The 12,665-nt window shown below is 40.3% G+C and overlaps 1 protein-coding gene across 1 annotated transcript in view; it reads left to right on the top strand.

Moving 5' to 3' along the window:
- ASB5 (ankyrin repeat and SOCS box containing 5) overlaps positions 1 to 11,426 on the top strand; it is a 49,624-nt gene extending 38,198 nt beyond the window's left edge. Inside the window, exons 2-7 of the mRNA XM_021694238.1 lie at positions 3,213 to 3,292; positions 5,634 to 5,741; positions 6,456 to 6,606; positions 6,770 to 6,904; positions 9,701 to 9,892; positions 11,299 to 11,426. Coding sequence (XP_021549913.1) covers positions 3,213 to 3,292; positions 5,634 to 5,741; positions 6,456 to 6,606; positions 6,770 to 6,904; positions 9,701 to 9,892; positions 11,299 to 11,426 — 794 coding nt within the window. The remainder of the gene's footprint in view (positions 1 to 3,212; positions 3,293 to 5,633; positions 5,742 to 6,455; positions 6,607 to 6,769; positions 6,905 to 9,700; positions 9,893 to 11,298) is intronic.
- The last annotated feature ends 1,239 nt before the right edge of the window (positions 11,427 to 12,665 follow it).

Here is a 12,665-nt window from a genome sequence, read left to right as displayed (position 1 = left end):
GGGTGTCAGTGACAAAACCACTGCAAATTCTTGAAGGAATGACAGACAGCAGGGGTCCCATGCACGTGTCCTGAGCTGAGTTCATCCCAGGAAACAACAGGGCAGTGCACTCTCATACCCTTTGTCCCTGCCTGATGGGCCAAGGGATTCCTCATCCAACATTGCCGATTTCCAGTGGTTTTGTCACTGACACCCCCACAAGGGGGTTTCCTGCAGATTACTGTGACATTTAACTCCTCTGTCTTGCCATTGGGGGTCATGTTAATAGAAATAACAGCAAATACACATAGCCTTCAGCCTTTTTTCTTCCCATCGTCATAGGCCTAAGGCTTGGTGATAAAGAAAATGTCAGTGGGTCAGAAAGCTGTGGGACAGTGGGACAAGAAACTGCAGGCCAGTCTGAGGGGAAACGTGGTGGCTGGGCTATGGGGCACTACATTGAAATACTCACATTTCTTTATTTTGTTCCTTCTGTGGTCTGTTTTCTAAATGACCCTTTTCCTTTTCTTTTTTTCCTTTCTTTGTGAAGCAAGCAATGCTGAAATTGTTCAGAAGTCTAATATATTTTTGATGGGCAAACACATTTGTATGCAGAGGAGTTCCCATTGGCTGCAAATACTGTTAGCTTTGCTGCCCCTTAAAGGTCTTCATAAATATACCAGATAGAAATAAGCCCAAAATGGATCCAAAAGACCATTTCTCTAAGCTTTTCCCAATCCCAACATCTGGTCAATTGCCCTTTAGCTAGTGGCAATGAAAGAACAGGCAGCAATCATGATTTGGCGCCATGTGATTCAACATCTATCTTTTAGAGATAAATGAAGGTAATGAAATTTATCAAGTCGTTATACAGGAGGGAGAACATGATCATTATAAATACTACAAATGATTATTTAAATTCATATATTTAAGCATTGGTTAGTTTAACTTTATTAATTTACCACTGCTCTGCTGAGTAAGCTGAACTTACATGATCTCTTTAGAAAGTTAATATTATAATTTTCTTATTTAAGTATTAACAATAAAATCGATACTATATTCGAAGTCCTCCAGAGTTTCACTTTGCAGTCAAGTTGTTTAATGATAAAACAAACAGATGTGTATGATTTTTAAAGCATCAAATTTCATCTTAGAAGCTGAAATTGAAACATGGTTGTTCCCCCAAATAACATTACTTAGGATGTTTTGCACTTCCTTTAGTAAGAAATCATGTTCCACTTTCTTAAGAATTATTGCTTTGTCACCAAATTTGATCTTATCAACAAATGTTTACTGGTGTGCATTATTTCAATTCTCTTTTCACTATATAATAGGAGTGTCACATACTGGAAGGAAAGAATACCCCAGAGCCAATAACAGTAGCTCTTCTTTCAGTGGAGAGCTCAAAGAATTGGATGTCTGGCTTGCTAATCCTTTCGAATAAGCAAGAAATCATGGTGGATGGACAGGAAAACTGCAGTGTCATAACTAGGAGGACCAACTCTAGTTAGATTATGTGACTCTCCTTAAATGATTTCGCTCCTTTTGGCTCTCCTTCCTCAGCTTTAGAATAGAACCAACAACCGTATACTTGAGCGTGGGTGAGAAGGAAATGAGAGAATGCTCAGCGCGCCTGCGCGGTTGTCGTGCACGTAGTCCTCGCTATTTGGCCCCCCACCTACTGGTACAGTAAGGAGAAGAGAAGGTCTGGCCCCTGCCCTTAGGATTTGTAGCTTCCATAACATCCCATGATATCACTGGATATTAAAAAAATACATGGATGATTGGCAGTTGACTTCTTCCCTCTCCACCAGGTTCCCTTGGGCGTTTCATTAATCCTGTGATACGTGTGTGACCCACAGTTTATTCAGTGAAATCGCTTGGATCTCCCTTAAGGTGTTTTGGCAAAGTTCTTCTGTAGGACCACAGTGTAGAAGCCTAGGTCTACGTGTAGGCTTTTTCAAAGGTATGAAAACACAGGAGCAATGAAGTGGTTTCTAAAGTGCGACTCCTTACCATGTTTCCACTAATTGTCCTGACCTATTTAAGAAGCTTTAGACATGCTTTTCATAAAATTTATGTTTCTAACAACTAAGTGACTTTATTGAAATTGCACTCGGACTGATTAGCAGGGTTTTTAAAAATTATCTTTATTTATTGCGTCTCAGGGATCCAAAACAGGAGGAAGAGGTAGAAGATAAGAAGACAGATACTAGCAAACATAATCCCATTACATCGGGAAGATTTTCTCCCTAGTCAGCCTTACTTCAGTGTATCAGCCACTGATACCCTTTAAATTAATGTTTTTCTGATTTGCATAGTTTGCATGTTTAATCACATTAAAAACCTCCCACATGATCTCTCAAGTCCATTATATAGAATCAACTGTGCTGATCCTGTTTGAATTACAAGAAAATCACTGTGCACCCACCCAGTATCATATAAAACCTCCAGGGCAGACCACAGGGGGAGAGAAGGAAAGGGGGGGGTTCCACATGGGAGGGCACTGATTTTTCAAATGGGAGGGGTGCAAAAGGCATGTAAGGAGGGGGAACTTGGGGGGACATGGCAGGTCAGTGCCTTTTTCATCAGGGCATGGGGTTGAGGGGACAGTACCATCATCCACTGGCCACCGGTACATGGAGAATCAGTAAGCCCTGAGTGAGCCCTTAGCACTTTTCAAGACTGTTTCCAACGCCGACGACAGTCTGCTCCTCCCAACCTGTGACACCCCTTTTTAGGGCCCGCCCGGCTTGTTCCACAGTTCAGGACTTAGGGAACAGCCACTCAGTTTCCTTTGGCAACCTGCTGCAGCCCCCTTATACCCTAGGGCAAACTGTAAGGGCAGGGCAGTCTGGGGTTGCAGTGAGAAGAGGGGACAAGCAGGGCGGGGATGGAATGTAGAGAGTGGGTGTTCCAGCTGCTAGCCCTGCTAAAAGTGCCCATATTTTTGTGGCATATCAGGCGACTTTAATCCTTCCCTTCTTTGGAGGGTAGTTCAAAAGGTCCAGGAGCTCTGGGATAGGTCAGTTCCAGAACATGCGTTATAACCCCCTGTGTTTGGGAACTGCCAGTCTGGATCCTGTGGACAAGAATCAGATTTCCTGGTAATGTGGTACAGTTATCTCGATCACCTCGTTGAACACGGACTCTGAAGAGTGGCCACAGGAACTGATTGTGTCTGTCAGGGTTAAAACAGATGACTCACAGATCTTTTCTTTCTTTCCCACCAGGTTCCTGGGCAGATCGGTCACCACTGCACGAAGCAGCAAGTCAAGGTCGTCTTCTCGCTCTGCGAACATTGTTATCACAGGTAAAATATTACTTATGGCTTGAAATATGCCCCTTGCCTGTGAGCATAGCACATTAATTTTCAAAAGTAATCAACTCAAAAACAAGAAAGCTGCCTAGTAAATGTCACCAGTCTTTTTTGTTTTAACCCCTATATCAGTCAGGTCCCTAGTTCCCATCTGTCTTTGAAATGTCTTTATAAATATTTTGGTATAATCTTATGTCTCAATAGTTCAAGCTTCTCATGTGGTGTACTTGTTCCCTGATAGACCTAGTTCAGCAAGAAGTTAATCGGTTGTACATATTATTCTTAGGCACTTCGAAATGCTTAACTCTATACAATGTGGGCAGCTAATTGCAAAGGAAGTTTTAGTCATAAAATAGCCAAAAAGGGATCATCAGAGCAGATGGCTAAGCAATCTTTTTCACATTAATCGGTAACATGTGGTGGGGAATTGCCCACGGACGGGACAGAACAATAATTTCTCCACCCACCTCTTCCTCAGACTCATCAGAGAAAAGCAGAGATGCCTCATCTGAATGGAAAGGACTCTGGCTTGGCCTGTGCATTTTTTTAAATTTCCAATGTGATTCAAACCTACACCCAGAGCTGGAAGTCATTGTCCTAGTCCTTCCCAGTGTCAGGGAGAAGGGGATGTTCTCAGATGGCTGACAGGGAAGGAAAGGTGGTGCTGCCCTGGGACTCAAGGCACCTGGACTCCAGGCTGGTACTTAGAGTGAATCACAACATAGCTGACCTTCATTTTCTTATCTAGAAAGGGAACACGTAGGACCAGATGCTCCTTTAGGGCTCTCCAGTTCCATGATAACCATGCGGCCATTTTGTTTGCTCACCACTTGATGGGGGAAAAAAAAAAAAACCCACCAGCAAAAAAGTCAGTAATTTCTAAAGGTAACCCCTCGCTCCCCACCCCCTACTGAAAGAGTCACGCAGTTCTTTGAGAGGAGAGCAGTCCTAGGATATTTTTCGACATGTATCTCATATCCATTGACACACCGGACAGGAAGAGTCTGAGGCTGCCCCCAAAGCCCGAAGTGAAAGGGAATCTGGACCTTCGCAGATGCTCTGCCCCCTGGTCACCCGAGGGTGTGGCAGTTAGGAATTAGCTCCCCGAGGCTGACTGCTGGCTAGACAATTCGAAATCTTTGAAAGGATAACTGAAGGGATCTAAAAAGTTGCCACTTGTTAGTGACCAAGATTTGGCGTGGCTGTTTTCTTGCCTTCATTTTAAGATTCCTCCTGTCCATCCAGGTATTACAAACCACGGTAATCCTTAATATGTTATGGGGATTCAGCCGCAAAAATCTTCCTATTATAGTGCTTAGTATGATTGTCAATAGATAGTGAGTTGTCAAAAATAGCAAGAAAGCAGAGAGTCTCATGTCCTAATGAGATTTCATTATTTTAGCCTGATATCATTAGTTTAACTGAAATAAGGATGTTTAAAGTGTTTACTTGGTTTTGAATGGATAATAAAATAAAGCGGGACGCTCTCCATATGCTCGACACTGTAACAATAATTGCTATCCATGCGTCATGTCATTTAATCCCCATGATGACCCTAACATTTAAAGTTTAATGTACTCATCCAAATTAAAATAATTACTGCATTATGGAACAGGGCTTCAAACCCAAGGGTAAATGTCTTCATAATCAGAGCTCTCAACCTAGTATAGACCTTTGTCACTCCTATCTAGTGACAAAAATTCACAAAGCAGCTTACTACAATTTAGAGTATTTTTCCCCCCGGTCTGGACTGACCTGTAATGTTACAGCCCCAATCAAAACAAGTGATCCATGGGGCGCCTGGGTGGCTCAGTCGTTAAGCGTCTGCCTTTGGCTCAGGTCATGGTCCCAGCGTCCTGGGTTCGAGCCCCATGTCGGGCTCCCTGCTCGGCGGGAAGCCTGCTTCTCCCTCTCCCACTCCCCCTGCTTGTGTTCCCTCTCTCACTGTGTCTCTCTCTGTCAAATAAATAAAATCTTAAAAAAAAAAAAGTGATCCAGCCTATAAATAATCTTTAGTTCTACAAAACAAAAAACAAAACAACAGTAACAATCAAACAATCCATAAAGACCAAAGGAAAGTTAAGCAGAATTTAAAGAAAACATTCACAGTCTCCTCAACAAAATACTTAAGGCACTCTGGGGTTGGTGGCATTACAGTAATGAGGAGTTTTGACAATTGATTGACTCTATGGCATCGGAATTGGCCTCTCTTGCTGAACTTAAACCTGATTTCCTGAGAGTCTTTGATCTTGTGTATCACTTGTATATCACATTTGTAAAGATGATTTCATATAACTTTTTGCTCACCTTTCAAAATGACTCATGTCATTTTTAGGGTTATAATGTAAATGCAGTAACTATAGACCATGTCACCCCCTTACACGAAGCCTGCCTCGGAGACCATGTGGCGTGCGCCAGAACTCTACTGGAAGCTGGAGCTAATGTAGGTACCCATGAAAACCATTAATAATTTCACACCTACTAAGAGAATGGAACAAAGTTCTCATTTTGCTTTTCTTTCCTTCTTAGTAGTTTTCAAAAATAGCAGAGTAAAAGTCACATTGCTTCAGTCCTCTCAGTGCACTCTAAGAAGGATTTCCAATCATTGCAAAAATGGCTAGCATGCTGCATAATAATATAGAACATTCTCTAAGTTATTTCCTGCTTTCGTGATTCTAAATAGCAATGGGTGGACCTCTTTATGCCTATAATGTTTGCCCGTCTTTTGGATGATTTTCTTTAGATGAATTCTCAGAAAGAGAATTTCCAAGCTCACTAATTCACATTGCCACCAGCAAGATGACCTACCTGATCACAACTTTTGTCAACATTGCATTTGTGGACTTGTTTTCCTAAGTGAAAGGCACCTAACCATTGAATTAGTTTTTGTGTATTTGATTCTGGAGTATATATTTATTTTCATGACATTTACTAGCTGCATGCCCACTCTTGCAAATTACCTACCACATCATATTTCTGTTTCTCTCTTGGCTTTTAAAAGCTTTGCTTATTGATGTGTAGGAGCTAAATATACTTGGTCATATTTACTGCACACATTTTCCCAATGATTCCTCTTGGATCGTAGAACTGTTTTAAATGCCTCGCACTTAATCACGTGGGACTGTGAATCTCAGTCTCGAACTTTGGTTTGGTTTAGGTAAATGCAATCACAATAGATGGAGTGACTCCGTTATTCAATGCATGCTCACAAGGCAGTGCTAGCTGTACGGAACTTCTTTTGGAATATGGTGCCAAACCCCAGCTGGAGTCGTGTCTTCCTTCTCCCACCCACGAGGCCGCCAGTAAAGGTAACGGAGTTATCGGAGTCAGTGACAAGGAGAGGAAGTTCCTTTAGCAACATGCAGTGCTCCATTTTTCTTCCAGTGAGTCACTGCCAGGAACAGCATGGGGTGAAGTGCAAGGGGATGGGCACTGAAGAAGAGTAAACTCATTTCTACCTTGTGTTGGCAGGTCACCATGAATGCCTAGAAATACTGATATCCTGGGGCATAGACGTTGACCAAGACATTCCTCATTTGGGGACTCCTCTTTATGTGGCTTGTATGTCACAGCAGTTCCACTGTATCCGGAAGCTTCTTTATGCTGGTAATTTTCCTTACAACATCTCCCATTCTGCCCATACACACAAGCAATGATTCAGGTCCCTATTTATTTCTCTAAATAATCTGTTTAAAGATATCTCATTGCGATCTTGCCATTTGCAACGACGTGGATGGAACTGGAGGGTATTATGTTGAGTGAAATAAGTCAAACAGAGAAAGACATGTATCATATGATCTCACTGATATGAGGAATTCTTAATTGCAGGAAACAAACTGAGGGTTGCTGGAGTGGGGGGTGGGGTGGGAGGGATGGGGTGACTGGGTGATAGACACTGGGGAGGGTATGTGCTCTGGTAAGCGCTGTGAATTGTGCAAGACTGTTGAATCTCAGATCTGTACCTCTGAAACAAATAATGCAATATATGTTAAGGAAAAAAAAAAAAGAAGAAGAAGAAGGTAGCGGGAGGGGAAGAATGAAGCGGGGGAAATCAGAGGGGTAGACGAACCATGAGAGACGATGGACTCTGAAAAACAAACTGAGGGTTCTAGAGGGGAGGGGGTTGGGAGGATGGGTTAGCCTGGTGGTGGGTATTGAGGAGGGCACATTCTGCATGGAGCACTGGGTGTTATGCATAAACAATGAATCATGGAACACTTCATCTAAAACTAATGATGTAATGTATGGGGATTAACATAAGAATAAAAAAATTTAAAAAAAAAGATATCTCATTGCTAAAAGTGTTCTTGGGGCGCCTGGGTGGCTCAGTCAGTTAAGCGTCTGTCTCTTGATCCCTTGATCTCAGCTCAGGATTTGATCTCAGGGTCTAGAGTTCAAGCCCTGCATTGGGCTCCACGCTGGGTGTGGAGGTTACTTAAAAAAAAAAAAAAAAAGTTCTTATTCTAAGCATTGTCCCATGTAAGTATATAACCAATAATAAAAGAACTGCATTCTAGGTAACTCTACTTCACCCCACAAGTCCAAAAGCCCTACTTACAAAGGTCATAAAATTTAAAACCACAAGGTTGAATATAATGTCACCAAATATATATCTATCCATGAATAAATCCATCAAAAGAAATTTTAGGGATAGTAACTGCCTAGCTACCTTATCTTCTACCAATCGTAAGAACTCATGTGCTTTCCCAGACTTTGTCCTGTCCCATTTACCAAAATAGACCGAATGGTCTTTTCCTCTTACTTGAAATGTATCAGTTCCCCAAGGTTCAGCTTTAGCCTCCTGAGAAACTTGTCCTAATCTTTTGAGACCATAGTGGCCTCTCCCGCTATAGGAATGGGAGCTTTTCTAAGGATGTGGATTAAGTCCTTTCCCCCATCATCTCCTTTCCCTACCACAGTGCCTCTCACGTGGTGGGGACCTAAAATATGTGTAAAATGAGTAAATGGATTTCTAGGCTCTTTACTGTTTATGGAATCATTTGGCCTCTGATATACACTGACAGTTTTAGTAACCTCTTCCTGTGTTACTCACATTATCTTAGCTAAATTATAAGCTTCTTGTAGGCAGTTTCTGCTCTGCTGGTTCACTCCTATTACATCCAGTAAGAGTCTTAAACGTGACCTCTGCTAGTCATCATTGACACATTGTTATTTTCTGGCTGTGATCTCTCATGAACTTGTATAACCAGAAGAGTTTATTCTTTATTGCCTTTTTTTTTTTTACTTTGCTGTGAATGTTATTCTTTCCACCAAATATTTTATATTGGGTAAAAAAGATACTGAGAAAGTGCTGTTAGTAATTGTGGACTGATTGTTATTATCAGGCTCTGTTCTCCCATAAAATTGACATAACCAACAGAGTTTATGCTTTCTCTATGGAGATTTTGTTATGGACTATCATTCTTTCACTGAACATTTTATATTTGTTAAAAAATATGAAAACAATTACATCTATTGAGATTTGAAAGTAGCAGGAAGGCCTAAAGGGACTCTTAAAATGTACTGCTTCTTGTAAACATCATTAGTTTTACTGATAGTATCAGAAAACAGAGTTGAAAGGACTTATGCATTTTTACTGATAGATACTTCTCGGTGTCCTGACCACTTATGTACTGGAAAATGAGGTTATTATTCTTTCCAGTATTACACAGTATTTATTTGTCGCACATGCACTGAATGATCACCACGTGCCAGGGCTCACACTAAGAAAAAATAACTATGCAATAATAAATAATTTAACAGATAAGGTTTTTTTTTTAATGTAAGATTTTTTTAAAAACTTACTTGGCATGTAGAAATACAATGTGCCTTTTTACTTAAAGAAACTCAATGCCTTTATATATTTATTGACTTACACTATATGAGTGAGAAGTGACAGGAAAATCTATATTCATTTTACCTAAATAGCTCACACATTTAGATTCATGAATTATCCAGGAAACAAAAAGAGCTCTATTGCCTCAAAATAAATGAAAAGAAGAAGAGCATTAATAACAATCCTAAGAAATATTAATTATGATGAAAACAGATGTGAACGAACCTAATTGTTTATAATACTGTTTATAATACTAGTTAATAGGATTACTTTGGGGACTTAAAAAAGTTTAAAAATATTGTGTATTATGGGATCTTTCAAGCATAGAGAAAAAAAAATTAGAGAACATAAGCCTGTGTACTCTCTACCCAGATGTACCAAGTTTTAAGATTTAATATCTGTGTGTGTGTGTGTGTATATATATATATATGTATATGAAAGAGAAATAACTCATTACAGACAGAAGTGAGGTCCTCTTGGTGTTACACCTTTCTACCTGCACTGAGGTAACTGAGTGGTCTAACAGTTTCTGTTTGTATTTATCATCATTCCCTATTTACATGCAGGTGCTGATGTACAAAAAGGCAAATATTGGGACACTCCATTACACGCTGCCGCCCAACAGTCCAGCACGGAAATTGTAAACTTACTGCTAGAATTTGGAGCAGATATCAATGCCAAAAACACAGAGCTTCTGCGACCTGTAGATGTAGCTACTTCTAGCAGTTTGGTGGAAAGGTTATTGCTTCAACAAGAAGGTAAGAATACATGCGCATTTAAAAACACAAAAATACATTTGCTTGAAATAGACAAAACTGAAAATCTTTTTGTTGGCATATAAACTGATAATGGCATAACATTTAAAATACTTTGTGTGAAAGCAGATAATTTTTTAACTTAGGTTCTATCTATAAAGAAGATACCACCATGATCTTAATTTTCTTTTTTTCACCGTACCTAAACTTCATATTCATTTGGTTAACTTAAATAGGTTCGGTTTGTTTTGACAATACATAATATGTAATTCTGTTTAATGTCTGCTCATAAATAGTTGGAAACATGTCCCATTTTCTAAGGGCATGCAGCTTCTTTGATATGTTGTAGAAACGGAGTCAGGAAATATTTTCACACCTAAGACTTTTGTTATTCTAAAACAGAATCTCTCTCCCCTTTTTTTAAGTTTTATTTATTTAAGTAATCTCTATATCCAATGTGGATCTCAAACTCACAATCCCAAGATCAAGGGTTGCATGCTCTTCCAACAGAGCCAGCCAGACACCACCAAAGCAGAATTTCTTTCTTTTTTTTTTTTTTTAAAGATTTATTTATTTATTAGAGAGAGTGAGAATGAGAGAGAGTCCATGAGAGCGGGGAGGGTCAGAGGGAGAAGCAGGCTCCTCGCTGAGCAGGGAGCCCGATGCGGGACTCGATCCCGGGACTCCAGGATCATGACCTGAGCCGAAGGCAGTCGCTTAACCAACTGAGCCACCCAGGCGCCCCAAAGCAGAATTTCTTAAGCCTGGTTCAGACACTATAATAAAATTCATTTTGGCTTAACTAGTAAACCTAATTTGAGGAAAAAAAATATAACTTAAAATTTCCCCCCTTAGTGCCTAACACTTCCTGAGGCTTTTGAGTTCTATCTTCCTTGAAAAGCAGAATTTATTTCTGAGGTTTTAAACGCAACAATAGTATCATAAGCCTGAAGATGTTAATGTTTTAAAGAACCCACATACAGGGGCCCCTGGGTGGCTCAGTGGGTTAAGCGTCTGACTTTTGGCCTCAGCTCAGGTCAAGATCTCAGGGTTGTGATATCAGAGTCATGAGATCCAGCCCCGCATCAGGCTCCACACTCAGTGGGGAGTCTGCTTGAGATTCTCTCTCTCCCCTTCTCCCTCGGCCCCTCCCTCCCGTGCGTGCTCTCGCTTTCTAATAAATAAATCAATCTTTTTTTTTAAAGAACCCATATGGAATATACCACAATAATAAAAGCTTATAAATAACAGCAATATAAATGCTTTTGCAAATGCCCCTGGTATAGTGGTCATCCTGCCCTAGTTTGCTTGAAAGCACTGTAGCTTATTTATGGTTGATTTCATGCATCTTTTAGCATATAAAAACCCATTTCGATGTTAATTAACAAATACTTTCTTGTCTTTTGTAGCTACTCCAAGCACTCTTTGCCAACTTTGCCGACTCTGTATCCGAAACTACATAGGAAGACCCAGATTGCACCTCATCCCACAGCTCCAGCTGCCGACATTGTTGCAGAACTTCTTACAGTATCGATAAGGCAGTAAAAGAATTCTGAATGCTTTCAAACTCATTTCGATTTCATCTGCATAGTGTACATTTTATATTAAATTACGCTAACAATAGAGTGTAAGTGAATGGGGGGACCCAGGGAAGAGGTGAATTTAAATTTTAAGTGTACTAGTGAGTACTACTGTTTTCTGCATTTTTACTGTTTTTTTGGACTATAGCATATTTAACATCCCTATATGTTATTAGTCATTCCCATGTACCCTTTTGGATTCAGGGGGGAAAAGAAGGGAAATCTCCATTTCATGTCTTTTTAAAGTGAAAAAGAAAAATGTGAACTCCATTCTTCAAATAATGCATTAACTTTTAAGTGTTAGCCACTGTAATTGATTATCTCTCTGTAGTTTTCATATTAATGCAAAATATGCATATGGTTTAGAAAATAACAACTAATATCCTTTTTGAAATAAAGATGGCTGTCATTCAGGAAACCCACTATATTGAATGTGCACCTGTCGTTACAATGATCAATTCATGAAGAAAAGATAACTTGCCCCTTCCCTGCAAAGATCTCACTAGTCACTTCACCACCTTCAATGTCCCCATTCCAGAAAGTGGTGGGACTCTGGTTATGGCTCCTTCTGTCTCATCCTGAGATGGTTGGAACATTACACCCCTGCTAAGACTTTTTAAGACCTCCTCCTTCTCCAGGGTAGCCTCTGAGGGTCTCTCTTCAGTGCTTTTGTACATAAACTCCAGCCTTCTTCCGCCTCAGAAACTGTCGCTAGCTGGTGGGGCCTGGACTGAAGAAATTGAATTTCATACCCAATGGATAAAGAGGCCTCCGGGTCACGCTCCAGGATCAGGGCAGTCCAAGGCTGTGGAAAACGGAAGATGAAAATCTCTTAATTAAATTGTGGGGTTTTCAAAGAAAAGAAAGAGGGGGTGCCACTTAGCAAACTTAGAGACCTTATAAAATTTACCCCATACATAGACCTTACTAGTGCTGTTTCCAGTCCTTCTTACACAAAGCAAGGCTTCGGTGTAGACTGTATTAGGAAGGGAGTGTTGGGGTACAAAGTAGTGTCCTCTGCAAGGGTTCAGACTGTGTTTTTTGTCTTCTGCTTTAACTGTACTTCAATGCAGTAGAAACCATAATGAAACAAATTTTGTGCCTCCTTTGTAATTTAGACAAGATTTGAGTCTGTTGTGGACTAAGAAATAAGATAATCCGGATACTCACAATTGTGTGAAGTAGAAAATATTTTG

This window comes from Neomonachus schauinslandi, chromosome 2, assembly GCF_002201575.2.
Source record: "Neomonachus schauinslandi chromosome 2, ASM220157v2, whole genome shotgun sequence".
NCBI classification, from domain to species: Eukaryota; Metazoa; Chordata; class Mammalia; order Carnivora; family Phocidae; genus Neomonachus; species Neomonachus schauinslandi.
The sequence above is the reverse complement of the archived record's forward strand: the minus strand, read 5'-3'. Positions and strand labels throughout refer to the sequence as shown.